We start from the raw sequence: 15,073 nt of genomic DNA on the forward strand, positions 1-15,073 counted from the left end.
TTTGTATTATTTGTTCACAAAAATATATTTCTCATAAACTCAGAGTACCTTATAATTTTATAACAACACCCGACTCCAAGATTTTCGATTTTTTACATTAATTAATTTCTTTAACAATGCGATCAGATTGTTGTGTCAAAAAAACAGGCAGCTTTATGAAATGGAGCGACTAACCAGTTATATTATTTGAAACATCACTTTTTTCACTTATCAACAACGTTGACTTTAGTATTGGATTTTTCCACTTTTAAAAGTATGTACATTATTCTTTTCCTGAATATCAGCCGCGATTTTTGAGAAAATAATTTCCCCACGGTCTCTAATGCACCTTTTTCCACGTCTGAAGAAAGTTTTTCTATTTCAAATTACATTTTCTTAATTTTTTTAGATAAATCTTGAATATACAATATTTTTACTGTATATGCAACATTTTGTTGTTACTTCTATCAATTATTTAAATGGTTACCTTTAAAAACGTGGTCCCAATAAATTTTTAAATTTGGGACATTTGACGTCTCACCAAAAGGTTAAGTGGGACTTGAAAAAATTACAAAAAATCAGGGCGTCTCACAAAACTCAGGACCATTAAAAAAAAGCATATTGGACATTAATTATTGTATACACATCACGTCATGTTTTCTTATGCAATGCTTTACCAAATTCATTTATATTATCATTAGAAAAAACTTTTTTGAATTGTATTTTGATTGTTTATGTGGAAAAGGTTCATTTCAAACCAAACCTGTGTATGATCTGACACCGCACTGTCTAATATATAAACCACATTATTGTCCACATAAAATTTTTAAACAAATTAAAAGTCATTTGTACAAAAAAATATATTACCATAAAATCTTAAGAAGGATATAAGAACTTTTTTCCTAATAGTACACGTGTATAATAAATACCTAGACACTCAATAACTCATATGAGAATAATAATCCTGAAACACTTGGACATATATCTCTTTCTCGGCTTGAGTCATCTCCGCGATAATAGTATCATTGATATCAGTAATGGGGTAAGTTCGATTCCCGACAGTGACCGTCGGAACGTGATCATCCTCGTCTTCGTCGCTCTCCATCATTTCGACGTCCTCATTTGTATTTTTCACTTCGTTCATCTCGTCTGAACTGGAATCGGACTCGTTCGTCAATCCTTTAACTGCGTTTGCGGCACTGTTATCAGTTTGACGTTTTTCGTGAGCAAGAAGAACAGACATGATATCATCGTTTTTGGCGGCACTGGCTCCTGAAATATGCATAAATTTAAATAATACAGTGTAATCAATGAAATACAAAAGGCATGATAAACATTACCTGCCACTTCAGATGCAACCTCAAGTATGCCCTCATTAGCCTTATTGGAATCCTGCGAATCAATATTTGATATAACAGTGGATTCTGTCATCCAAATTGGTTGTTCTTTGCGGTTAATAACAGAGTTGCTCTCTTCACCAATTGTGACGTCAACTCTTGCTTCTTCCACGACAAAACCTGATTTTCTCGTAGCTTCGCCGGACCATTCTTGGCCGGATTGTGCAGCATTTGATTTTTTGTCGAGTCCTCTAATGGTACTAATATCTACTGGTTCCGGCTCTAATACTTTAGGAGATAATTTGATGCCCTCTACTTCACGTAGAAGGATATAAATGGGTTCCAACTGTTCGTTGAATTTTGCTAGTAATAGACGAGAGTCTTTTTTTGGTAGTGCTGAAGAGTCTTCTTCTACGACTTCCCTACAAAATGTACAACGGAATTCACTAGTTGCGAAATCAAATAACTGATCGGCCTCCAAGTCTGTAAATGTTTTTAAACAATTTGGGCATTTAAAACTAGCCCTACTTGTTGCATCGCGTTCCTCAGTCTCTAAACGTTTCCTCATCAAATCCAACTTATATTTAATTACATTAACAAAGGTTTTATAATTAATAAAATAATAATTCACTTTTTGAGCTTTTCCATCTAGGCCAGTTTCCATTCTTAATCGAACTTGTATGAATTTATCATTCTTTAGAGTAGCTATTCTCGCCCTTAACATTTTCCTTTCAAACTTCAACAATTCACATATATCATCTTCTTTCATGCAAGGGTTTCTCACCAACATATCTACTATTAAAGCATCTTCTATGGAGTAAAAGCCTCTAACCACCAACCTAGCCAATTGCTTTAGACTGCTAGGAACTTCTGTCACCAATTTCTCGTCAGTCATTCTTAAAGTATTATATACTCTGTATCATATCTTAAATTCACATAATCACATAAAATATCACGCAAACACAAAATTGATGTATCTCTTATTTCAAAAACTTTTTAGGTTAAATACAGTACCGCCAACGGTGTTGATATGTCATTTTTCGATGTCATTTGTCAATTTGTCATGTTGGTAGTTTTTGTTTTTAGTAATATTCAATTTGTATTGGTTAGATTTGATCCCGTATTTTATTGCCTGGCAACAACCAATAGAATCTTAAATATAACTATTTACTTATTTTATTTGAAAAATAATGTTCAATTAATTCCAGAAATGACTTGCACTGAATGAATAAAATAAGAAAAGATTATATTCAATTTAGTGAATATTCACTTTCCTGTTCCCGGTTTGATTTTTTAAATTGAAAGTGCCTTTTCATTTCGTAGCATCTCGTAGCCATCTCGTAGCAAACTTGTGCACATCGTTAAAATTTCTCTTTTGCGCACAGTGTTGCAGCATTTTGCATATCCTTCGTAGTATCATCGCCATCGCTGTTAATTTTTGAAGTTTTATTTGTGCGTGAGAATTATTCTCACATTTTAATAAAATGCTGAAATTATACACCACCGACAAAAATTATTTTACAAAGAACAAATCTACTCATTTATAAAAAATTGCTCACGTCCGAAGTCTTCGTGGACGAGGGTTTGAAAATAATATTTTTCCAAAGCAGATGCTTTTATTAAGATTATCTATTAAAATTTATGATTTACTAGGTGTTTATTTAAGAACAACAGTGCAAAAATGATTGCTAATGCTGAAGATGATAAAGATCCCCAGAAGGCAGTTCCTTTGGATCTTGCTCGCAATCCAATTGCCACTATCCGAACTGTAGAGAGCAAGGCTCCGCTTGTCATGACTAGTCAGTCCTTAAGGGGCATGAGGGTGTTAACTACTCAAGGAGTTTCCAGCTCGAATCCCACTTCTCTGGGTGGCCAAACGATTATTACCACAAATCTGGTACAAGCTGTTCTTAAGCCAGGTGAGATAAAACAAAGCTTTTTGTTGCTAAGTGATATTTTCTGCTCATTTGAATGATTACCTTTGTATTCTTTACGAGAAAAATTTAAGCTGAACAAATTTTTGTTGAAGTTTCAACATTGAGTTGATTTTATTGAAAATCGGAATAATAATCGTTATTATGGTTTTTTTGGTGTATGGTTTTACTGTTTTATTTTATACAAATAGATTACTTGTAGCATATGAGGGAAAAGTATTAGAAAAACAGTTTAACTTCTAAAAATAGCATTTGGGCAATCTTGTTTCTTCTCTAAATGTCTATAAATAATTAACCTTTGATACAAATTCCTGTCTGTTACCTTCAGGTTGTTATTGTTACAGATTCAAACAGAGCTCAAAACGCCAGTATAATAACAAGCAGCACTTCCCAACCCCAAGTCAGTGGTAATTTATCCAGACCAACACAAATAACACTTTCAACAGCCCCATTGCTCGCTCAGACCACAGTAGGAACTACATATCATGTGCCAAGAGGACCCGCTGTCGTAGCAAACTTGGCGGCTCCCAGGAGTAATGTTACTACTGTCAGAGCACCAATGGTGGTTACTGCGCAAAGTGGGCAGGTAAGTGTACGCAGTCTTTTTATAATAACAGAGCAGACATGGTTAAATGATTTCCTTACAGCCCCACGCGTTTGTAAGGCCTCCTCGAACACCAAGCCCAGCGCAGGGTACTGCCTGGTTGACCAACTCTTCCAATGGGTCCCAGATTAAAGGAGCTCCGACTGTGCTTAGCTCGCCGGTTAGGGGCGCTACCGTCACTGGAAAACCCCAAATTATAGGTCGGACGCAGGCCCAGACCGTTTCCGCCATTCGTCCAGGGACTATTTTGCAAAGTGCTATTACCATAGGCCAATCAGGACAGGTTAGCCCTTCCAACGTATTAAAAATACAGTCTAACATCTCTTATTTTTTAGATACATTCTTTTAAGCCTGGAGCGACGGGCATACAGGCATTAGGAAACACCGTGACGATAGCTCAAGTGCTGCCATCCCGTACACAGGCTGTGGTGTACAGTACCAACACCAGTGCGCAATTCACGCCCACCGCTAGAATTACAGTTGCTAGTAGTGTTCCTAATCAGAGGCAGGCCCAAGCTAGGCCCATGGTAAGTCAAAGATTTCAAAATTTGGTTAAAGTTTTTTTTTACTCCATCTTTTTTCACTTTCTGTCCGTCCAGTTTTCTTATTGATCAGCAATATATGCTCACATCTACTAATTTTTCAAAAAATTCATGTCCAACAGAATCGTAATAGTGGCAAGTGTGCTCCAAGGTTCTCACTTGGGGCCTCTGTTCTTTAAGGTCTTCCTAAATTATATTTATTGGTATATCTTCTATTGTAAATTTTTATTGTTTACAAACGATTTCAAAGTAGCGTCAATTTGTACTAACACTTCAATGTGAAAGAAATTGTATGGATTTTAATCAATTAAAATGTTATGCCACATCTTTTTTTTTAGGGCAAAAGTTGAAATAGACTTATTTATAATACACGATTAAGATTCTAATTAGTTACCTTTGACTCGTACCTAAGACTTAAGTATTCCTCAATTTTCTATCATACCTGCAAAACCAAAACATTGTATTAAAAAAAAAGGTTACACATGACTTCTTCAATAAATTTCCTGTGCTTTATATCCACATTACGTCACACTTTGAGATTAGAACATGCCCAGAAAAGCTATTTTATGGTTTTAACAAATCTTATTGTGGAGAACAACTACTCTGCCAATTAATTCTTGCGATATCTAGTAAACAGTTAAGGTCTGCAGAACTACCAAATTTATCAGTTTCAAACTTATATTATAGAACTCTTTTCTTTTATTCATGATTTCATAATCATAACACGTTACGATCCAAAATCTAGCAACCTGATTGGTTTCCATCGGATCGTAACGCGTTATGATTCTGAAATCGTGAACAAAAGAAAACAGCTTAGTTCTCATCACTCATCAGTTTGGTTTGGTATGAAGGTTTCAAGGTTTGCCTTCAAAATCACAACCGTAGAATAGCAAATTCCAACAATCAAATAGTGAAGAGAAACTGATCAATTGTAGATCAAAGCTCGCCGTCCTTAAATCGTAAAATGGAAAGATATTGTGAACACACAAACATTAAAGTTTTGTGATTTCAAGACCCAAATCGCTCTAAATTGCATGTTGAAGTTTTTCCAAATATTAAATCATAAAATTTTTCTACTGTAAGCCCAATTTGTGGTAAATCGTCCAATCTGGCCATACTGCCGATGAATGATCCAGCAGTTTTGGTATATATCTACAGACATAGTGACAGTATGGGTGAGATATAAGAAACAAAATGTGTTACATAAATGATCACTGCTGCTCAATATGTCTAGGTCTGCGATACAACCAAATTGGCAGAGAGCAACCTGCTAATGTTTGCTCTCATAATACAAGTTAGCATGTCACTCTCTGCCATATTGGAGTCCTAAGATTGAGTAACATTGACCATTTAAAGTGTAAAAACCTTTGTTATGTCTCACTGAAGAGACTGGAAAGAACAAAAGGAACAAAGACTGCAATTTATCTGTGTAAGAGCTGCCATTTTTTGTGACTGAGTGATTTAAATACACAACTGGGTGACGGTAGTGAGAAATTCTCATGATGCTCAGTAGTATATGTTTTATCTGTCTTTTGCATTCTTATATGGTATTATCAGCTTTAAAATGTCTCGTCCATTGTTCTTCCTGTTTTTCAATGGTCAACAATTTTCCAAATCACTTAAATTTTTCAGCTGTTTTGTAATTTTTAAATGGTTTTTCAGCTACATTCCATTGATTTACAGTATCATTTTATTATCTGTGTGCTCTTTAGTGTTAGCGACCACTCTTCGATTGATTATAAGTAAATACAAAAATATCTGTCACAGGGGCAGGTAACTACGGCTCGCCTCACCGTTCCGGTAAACGTCTCCCAATCAGGAGCCCGCCTCGTTGCTCCTCAAGCAGCGGTACTCACTTCCGGTACCAGAATATCCACCGTATCTTCTCAACAGCAACCGGCTGTCCTCGGATCGACCGGCGCTAGGATCGTTTCCACTCAACCCAACGCGACTATCGGTAGGTTGTCTGTTGCGAGTCCAGCTTCGGTTTCCAGTACAAACCTATTGGGACAAACCAGGATATCGACTTTGAACCTGCATTCTCTGGTTGCCGTGGCAAATACTTCGCAGGCCCGGAATATCCAGACGCAGGGACCTAAGGTCATCGCACAACCTCCGCAAGGTAGGTGCTCTTTGTAGCTCTGTCGTATAGAAGCGGTGAGATGTATTGGTATTGTTTTAGGTACCATACATTTGACTCCGAATTCTGCTATTAAAACTACTTCCAGTGTCGTTTCAACTACTACCAGAACAAGTAAGAAGTAATATTTTTTTATTATAAATAATTTAATGTCGGAAAACTTTATATGTTGCTACTTCTATTTAAAAGTCAAGCTAGATATCAGGAAATATGTCAAAAACACATTCCAGCTAGTAATAATTTGTCTTTTCTGTGGGAAATTTAGAATTAAAACAGCCTAAATTCGTTAAAGGACCATTAATTACCCATTCCAAGGGCCAATTTTTCAATGTAATCTTAAAAATAAAAAACTATCAGTGAGTTTACCGGTAATCTAGTTTAAAGTATTGTGAAAGATAACCATCTATTAATATACTCGTTAATATAACAAATATTTTACACGAGTCATATGAACTTAACGATAGCCTTGACCTTATGTACATTTTGAACGTGTTCATAAAACTGTGTACTGAGTCGGGGAAATTCTGCCCACAGTTAGCGTACCGGCTGCCATAGTGACCCAGCAGAGGCAGGCAACAGTGGTGCCTCCCCAAGCCATATCGATTGCCAAAGTTTTCCCTCAGTCCGAAAGCCAAGTGACCACTGGGGCCGCCGCCAACGTTTATATACACACGCCCGTTCAATCTGCACCTAGAAGATCGTCACCAAGTAGGTTTTTTTTTTGTTATATTTTTATTGATGCCTACTGATGACACAGAGCATTGTTTTGTTTCTACTTCCTACTCAGTAGGTACAAAGCTATACTATGTTGCAGTAGGCATTGACAATTGAGACGTGACTTGCATTATAGGTTATGTCTCACCCACATTCATAATGATTCGGTGGGTTTCCTTTGTAAGAGAAAATTGGGGTAGAAATTCAGAAGTGGGATAAAATATTAGTTTTTTATAAGATCAGTTATGTTTTAGGAATATCAAAAATTGACATTTTCATTGCAGTTTAATTACAAATATTTGTATTGCTGTTCTATACTGTATAATTTATCATTTGTGCATTTGTAATTCGACTTAGATGTTCATAGCAATACCGTACAAAAATAAAGTTTTGGGTCAAAGAATGAGACAGTTTTTTTTGTATTTTTTTCTGTAGAATTGAATGGTGTAATCAGTTTTTGAATGTTTTTTAATTTAAATTTTCAACAATTACTGAAAAATTCATTGTTGCAAGTCATTTTTTGCATTTTTGAGCATGTTTTTGAACTATGATTACAGATTTTTTTATTTCACCAAAACGTATATATCACAACGAAAAAATGATCACCGGCAGAACTCTGTACAATGATTTTTCTAAGTAGAATTTTTCTTCGAAAAAAAAGTGTTTCAGACCAGTGAATATCAAAAACATCTTGATTTTTTTTATCTAAATTGTAGTTATTTAAGACACAGAAAGGTGTACTTTCACCAAGTTTTATCAAAATTAAACTATTTTTGCTGAAACGAGAAATAAAAAACGAAAAATCAAAAACATACCTGTTTTTCGCATTTTTCTCGGAAATTATGAGGTTATTTTAAAAAGTTACGTCTACAAAAGTTGTAGATTTTTGCATGATCTACAACTTTTGTACGGAATACTTTTTTGTTTAACAGTAATTTTCGCCAGAAATCCCAATGATACAATTTTTTACAACTTTTCGACCCCCCAAATCAACCCTCACGCACCTGTTCACGCGTTTATTTATTTTTTTCGTTTATTACCCTTTACCATTTTCACTTATAAAAGTCCAGGTAACAATTTTCTTTTTTTTCCCTCTAAATGAGATTTCGATCGGTCTAGAGTCCTTGACATCAATTTTAATAAACAACATTTCATTTGTTTTTTATTTACGATGTGATGGTGTGTAAATCTGGACACCCTGTATATTTGAAAAATTTGTTTATGCAAATAAAGATAAGAGAAAATTGTTCCTGTGATTCACCCATGTATTTTTAAACTGATAAAACCTTCCTGATTCATATTTTGTCTAACTTTTAGGATAAGATAACCATATATTTTATTTGTTTGATTTGATTGATTTACTAGTGAATGAAATGTATTTTAATTCTGCTGTTTCATTGTGTGAAATTCATTCATTTTCATGTTGCATTTTTGCTTAAATTATAAAGACAGCTGTGATTTAAACAACCGAATTATCAAAATAAACAAATTTGACATTCCATCAAAGTCACTTGGAGAGCACCATCTGAAGTGACCCGTTTTTGTGTTGAATTCCCAGGTCCCATCACAACTACCGTGAGCCAGACCAGCAGTACGGCTACAACTACCACTGTCGCCACTTATTCTCTTGCTAGCGGTACATACTTCTACGACACCTCCGCGGGAAATTATTCCGTCAACAGACCATTTAGTCAGCAGCAGCAGGCACCCTTTACCGCCCTGGGCCAGGCCCAGCAGCAGATCAGGCCCGCTGCCAATGCGGTGCACGGTAAGTTAAAAAAATTGGGGATTTGTCGCACTTTCGGGCAATTGTTAGTAGACGTTTGATTTTTTTCACTTTGCTTTAAACTTTCAACGTTTATAATTATTTTTAAGGCGGATATGTTTGTCCAGATGTGAACTGTTTGTATTGAATGTAATTGAATTGGAGTATAGATAAATTATTCTTCTTGAAAGGCATCGTAAACCAGCAAATGAGATTCAATCCCGTCATGGTGGTGGAACCGAACCGTTCTCAGCAATTCACCCACCACGCGGCCGAGGCCGCGCAGGAGCAGCAGCCACAGACGCAACCGAAAGTGACCTCCTCTCCTAGGCCGAGCATTCTGAGGAAGAGGGATCATGATGGTTCTCCCCTCAAAGCGGCCAAGAGCCTAGCTCCCGCGCTGAATGCCACGCCCGTGCAATCGCAAGCACCCGTGTCTCCGCCTTCTAGGCCAGATTCGAACGGGCACAGTTCCGGTAGGTGAATTTGACGAAGAAATCGTTTTTATATTTTAGATTTAATTTATTGTTCCAATCTAGGTGGCAGTACTACGATATCGGCAACTTCCAGTCCCGGACTGGCCGAGGTTAACGACGACAGCAATCCTCATGCCCCGATGAACAATAAAGAGGAGGAGGAGGTGAAACCTCCCGTCGAGATGAGCCCCAGGAAAAAGCCCAGAAAGCAGCAACTGTAAGTTTCATCGATACTATTTTACACGTATTGAAAATGTTTTAATAAAATAAATAAATTTGTAGAACCGGCAACGATTTGGACGAGCACAACGACGACATGCAGTTCATATCCGAGAATACGGTGAAGAAGGAGGAGGACTCGGAGGGGAACCACTCGGACGAGCCAAGAGACGGCGCCCCGGAAGCCGGTCAGATCACCACCGTCAGGAAGCCGGCGTCCGCCAGCCTCCTGAACAGCTACCGGCACAACTGGAAGGCCAACCACAACCACTACCTGCGTCACTCGGACGTCCGGCCCAAGGACGAGCGGCGGCCCACCATCATGGATCTCGCCAATCAGCATAAGGTGCAGGAGAAGGTGAACGGCTGGAAGATTTTCCATCTATCGACGCAGATGGAGGACTTGGTGAGTTTGAGGGTGTAGGATGTTTCGCGGTTTACGACGACGGATTTTCTTTCTAGGCCGAGCAAGAGGAAAGGGTGTATAATCAGTTGACGGAACTGCTGAAGTGCACCGAGTCGGAGGAGAGGTGTAAGCAGTTCGATAAGGAGGTAAATAGCATCAACGAGCTTATCAAGGTCAGTAAAATACAGTTTACGTCTAAATTAACACACCACTGGAAATGGTCGATTTCATTGTTAATTTTTGTTTATATTGATTTTTTTTTATTTTATAAGAGAAATTTTAACAAAATTATAAATAATTATTTTCAAAATTTACATCTTTTTTTTGTCAGAATGTAGAACTCGTAAAAGTATTTTTTTTCATATCAATATTGTATTCTAGACTTAAAAATTGTTATAAAAATTAACGCTAGCTAAAATAAATTTTTGTGTTTTATTAATTATTAAAAATTGTTTTTTTGTGGACATGCAGTAGTGATTTTAATTTTTTTTTTCTCCAATAAGAAAGCAAGATACGAAAAAAATTGAAGTGACAGAAAAGTTGTATTTTTAGTTGCTTAATGCGAAAAAATTATAAAAGTTTTAAAAAAGTCAGTGGCACACATTTTTTTGTCAAAAATATTGGTTAAGCTACCCCAGGACGCCACTGGGTTTAATAATTTTAATCTTGGGCTAAATTAGCCTCTTTCTACCATAAATAACACTGCCAAATTTCAACAAAATCGGCTAAAGGATTCTTAAGATTTTTACGAAAAAACTATTTTTTAAAAAAAGTTTTAACACCCTTTATCTTGAAAAAGAAGCATTACCGGACCTATGTTTACATAAGCTTTTCGTCTTAGAATCACTCTAAGAATCACCGCTTGAAGTTTGTCCACTTAGAAAAGCCCCTGTATAGGGTGTAACTAAAATTCCAAACTTTAGTAGCAAATTTTTTTTGTAAAATCACAAATAAACAAAAAAGTTCCCATAAGCTTGTGTCTAGAAACGCTTCACTTTCAAGATACCGATGTGAGGAAAAAAAATAAATTGTAAGAAAAATACCAGAAATTTTGATATTGTGGTAAACAACTACTCTGCTGGCTACATGCCACGTCTAGTGTTGAATTACACATCCAATATCTCATAAACAACACTATCATGTATGGGAAATATAACCTATGAAATATGGCATATTTTAAATGTTGATGCCTACTGGTACTTTGTACCTACTGGCAGAGTGATCTACTAACCTGTAGGTACTAGGAAAACACGACTGTAATTCAATTCTGCCTGCAGGGTATTTGTTGCCCACAATATCATTAATTAAAAAGTTTATTTTGCTTTAACGATCGATGATAATTAACTAATTTATTTTCCTTTAACAGTTGATGATAATTAACTAACTTTATTTCAAAGTCGACCTCAATGCGATTATGGAATATGCCCTAACGGCCAAATTTATTACAACAGTATGTTACTATGGTAATCCTAGCCTACCGAGTTAATGATTACATTGTTATTCCAGCGTACGTATAACCAAATTTTCTGTGAAAGGTTCTCTGAGAACTGATTTACAAAAGCAATGAATTCTGCAGATACGTTTTTAACTTACGGGGCATGTTGGCAAACTGCAGCCAAGGCATCTCGTGTATGAACAGAAAGGTTTTTGGTAAGAATTCATCTGCCGCAGCAAATTTTCATTAAGTTAGTTGAAAGGTATCGAGATACAGGTTGTTTAAATGAACAACGAGGGCATGCAGAAGGCCTGTACCTCTTGAATTGGCTAAAATTGAGAAAAATTTACTAGGTGACCCTTATGATTTTTTTGTTTGTGGGTCATTTCAAAAACTTCATTCATTGCGATGAATTTGTACAATGTGCATTTTGACTGTGATTCTCAGTTAATAACAGAATCAAAAAACATATTGTTTAGAAAAGATTCCACAGTTTGAACGCTACAGAATGTTGCAAATTTTGGGAAAAATATTTTGTTCTCTCTACACTGTTATACTCTGAAAACTAAAGTTTTAGTAAAAACTCTGTCTTAAGATCGCGATTGAAAGTGACGGCTGTCTCTGAAAAAAATTTACTCTGAACTACATTTACAAATTTTTTCGAGTCGTTTCTGTTGAAAATGCCAAAGTTATAGGCTGTTGTCCACCAAAGGTCATTGTGCAAGTTGGTATAAGGGAAATGTGGAGATTGCGATTTTGATCTGAAAAAAAAATTGTTGTTTTCCTGCATTATTAACATGTTTTCTAAGAATGTGAACCTCATTGTGGGGTACCGCCTAGCCGGGTGTCTTAGCCGGTGGATTTCGATGTACTGAGTTAAGCATCACGGACGCAAGCTGGAACTTGGATGGTTAACCCAAGGTAGGCTCGGGGACGTGGCTGTGGCAGCCTACCAGAGGCCTGGGTCACTCAACACCTTCCGCCTGCGTGACCTTTTAGATTCATGAAATCGAAACGAATAGGACCTTCATTTTGAAATTTTGGCAGCGTATTCTTGAATAGTTATACTAAATAATCCGATTTTTTTAACTTCCTGCCGTGATTTCTCCCCTTAATTTCGATGCGAAATGGTACTTATTTATTTTATTTTAGGGTAACCTGCAGAGAATCAAAATCATCAACGATGGCATGATAGACGCGAAGGCTCAAGTGATGAAGATGTTCGATCACAAAGTACACGTGATGGACATCATAAACCGATGTGCCAGTAAACGTAATTTTAAGAAGCGTGAAAAGTCTTGAATCAATTTTACGGTGTANAACGCTACAGAATGTTGCAAATTTTGGGGAAAATATTTTGTTCTCTCTACACTGTTATACTCTGAAAACTAAAATTTCATTAAAAACTCTGTTAGCATCACAATTGAAAGTGACGGCCGTCTCTGAAAAAAGTTAATTTTGAAATTACTTTTAACGATGCATTAAGGGGGGAAACCACATTGGGAGCCTGATTTTCAAGCATTTCTCATGAATTTTCTTGAGTGGGACAAATTGATTAGGATTTGATCAAATTTTGACATCATATTATAAATATTTTGATCTACATTAACAAATTTTTTCAAGTCGTTTCTGTTGAAAATGCCAAAGTTATAGGTTGTTGTCCACCAAAAGTTATGCTTGTACACGGGAAATGTGGAGATTGCAATTTTTGATCTGAAAGCAAAATGGTTATTTTCCTGCATTATTAACATGTTTTTTATGAATATGAACCTCATTGCGGGTAAAAATTGTGAAAATTGAAGTTTTGATACGTGTTTGAAAAAAGATGTATTGATTTTCCCATTTTTCTTTTCATATTTTAAATAAAAAATACTCTTAAAATTATATCATTCTAATTGTTGGTTCATGTTCTTTGAATTCCATAAAGAAACACACTTTCAATTTTCATAACGATCGGTTCATAACTTTTTGAGCTAGTGTTCCCAAGAATAAAAAAAATGTCATTTCTAGAATAACGCGTTTGACGATTTCCGAAAAGTAGAAATTTAGGAAAGTTGTCAATAATATAGAGTGCTTTCCGATAACTCAGCGAATAAGTGACTAGAGTACCTGAACAAGCGGTATGCCCTACCTGCTGTGCACCCGAGCGCTGACCCGATGGGCGTTCGGTTTTAGGTTCAAAAAATCAAAACGAATAGGAATTTCTTTTTGAAATTTTTGCAGCGTATTCTTGATTTCGAAACGAATCCGATTTTTTTAACTTCCTAATGTGGTTGCTCCCCTTAATTTTGATGCGGAATGGAATTTATTTTATAGGTATTTATTTTTTTTTTAGGGTAACTTGCAGAGAATCAAAATCATCAACGATGGCATGATAGACGCTAAGGCTCAAGTGATGAAGATGTTCGATCACAAAGTACACGTGATGGACATCATAAACCGATGTGCCAGTAAACGTAATTTTAAGAAGCGTGAAAAGTCTTGAATCAATTTTACGGTGTAATAATTAGCGTAGGTCCCACATAATTTTTATATACTTGACATTGTATGTTTTTATAATATTTTGTAAATCATTTTCACAGAATTTATTTATCAAATATATTGTAAATCCTAATTATTTACTGAAGAATCTGTTGAAAATAGTTAAATAAATATTTTTCACAAAATGTTCTCCGCATTATTCGGTTGGTGGGTGATCCGCTATTCTTTGACGTAACATGAAAAATTGTACAAAATTTTTTAATTTTTCTTTCCCTCCATCGCAAAAACAATTGAACAATGTGTTACTACAGGGGTATAGGCCCACATTTTTTTTTAATGGAACCATGTTTTTCTACAATTACGATGATAATAAACTAGTTCAATTAAATGGGACTTTAAATTTAAGTTTTGGTCAACTTTCCTGAATTTTTTAATATAACTTAGTTTGATGTATATAATAACAATAAGTGACAGTAATTTTTTTTTCAATGCATAGCCAGAGGTGAAAAAAGATAAAATAAATTTCAAGATGTCAAAAGGGGTAAGAGCTAGAACAAAAAGTTGTAAAGCATAAAATTCTACAAATGGTCTATCAACTTTTTCTTGTACTATTAAAACTAACAGAGTTAGAGACTAGAAATTATGGTACAATTTCAAAAAATTTTTTAAATTATGAATGAATTTTTATAACTTTTTTTCAGTTTACTCTAAAAAATGTATCTTTTCAGAGAAATAGATATTTTTTTAATTTTTAATAAAAAATATCAATTTTTTTTAATAGTTTAATTGTTGAGTAAGAAATAGTATTCTCACTCAACGGTTTAATGTTATACAGAGTGTCCCGAAATTAATGCAACAATATTTGGTCATAGATTCTTGAGACAAATTTAAGGGACCCGTATTTATTCTTTTTGGCAAGTGACCCCTTCTTTCGGAGTTACAGCCCCCTGAAATGTGCCCCTAAGAAGTCTTTTTTATATCTCAAAACCATGTTGTACGAGAATCACTAAATTTGGTACACAGGGGTTTTATGATATATGG

At 35.5% G+C, this 15,073-nt stretch overlaps 2 protein-coding genes across 3 annotated transcripts; one reads left to right on the plus strand and one right to left on the minus strand.

Annotated features, from left to right (window-relative positions):
* Nucleotides 1-858: 858 nt before the first annotated feature.
* On the minus strand, nucleotides 859-2,301 carry LOC108909142 (general transcription factor IIE subunit 1). The gene is made up of 2 exons (XM_018713378.1): nucleotides 1,320-2,301; nucleotides 859-1,251 (listed from the first exon to the last, which is right to left on the minus strand). The coding sequence occupies exons 1-2, from the start codon at nucleotides 2,209-2,211 to the stop codon at nucleotides 917-919; spliced, it is 1,227 nt and encodes a 408-aa protein (XP_018568894.1). The 5' UTR covers nucleotides 2,212-2,301; the 3' UTR covers nucleotides 859-916.
* Nucleotides 2,302-2,714: 413 nt separating this feature from the next.
* LOC108909156 (histone deacetylase complex subunit SAP130-A) lies at nucleotides 2,715-14,311 on the plus strand. Of its 2 annotated transcripts, XM_023454569.1 has the most exons (14): nucleotides 2,715-3,235; nucleotides 3,595-3,836; nucleotides 3,898-4,137; nucleotides 4,190-4,381; nucleotides 6,164-6,518; nucleotides 6,579-6,650; nucleotides 7,071-7,244; nucleotides 8,809-9,018; nucleotides 9,207-9,491; nucleotides 9,555-9,708; nucleotides 9,774-10,116; nucleotides 10,173-10,289; nucleotides 12,704-12,859; nucleotides 14,043-14,311. In XM_023454569.1, exons 1-13 carry the CDS (start codon nucleotides 2,998-3,000, stop codon nucleotides 12,851-12,853), a joined length of 2,772 nt encoding a protein of 923 aa, XP_023310337.1. In that variant the 5' UTR covers nucleotides 2,715-2,997; the 3' UTR covers nucleotides 12,854-12,859; nucleotides 14,043-14,311. The 2 variants fall into 2 exon arrangements, with proteins under 2 accessions (XP_023310337.1, XP_018568913.1); XM_018713397.2 differs by lacking the exon at nucleotides 12,704-12,859 and having other exon boundaries at nucleotides 13,887-14,310.
* Nucleotides 14,312-15,073: the final 762 nt, after the last annotated feature.

This window comes from Anoplophora glabripennis, unplaced genomic scaffold (genome assembly GCF_000390285.2).
Source record: "Anoplophora glabripennis isolate ALB-LARVAE unplaced genomic scaffold, Agla_2.0 scaffold346, whole genome shotgun sequence".
In the NCBI taxonomy this organism is placed as follows: Eukaryota; Metazoa; Arthropoda; class Insecta; order Coleoptera; family Cerambycidae; genus Anoplophora; species Anoplophora glabripennis.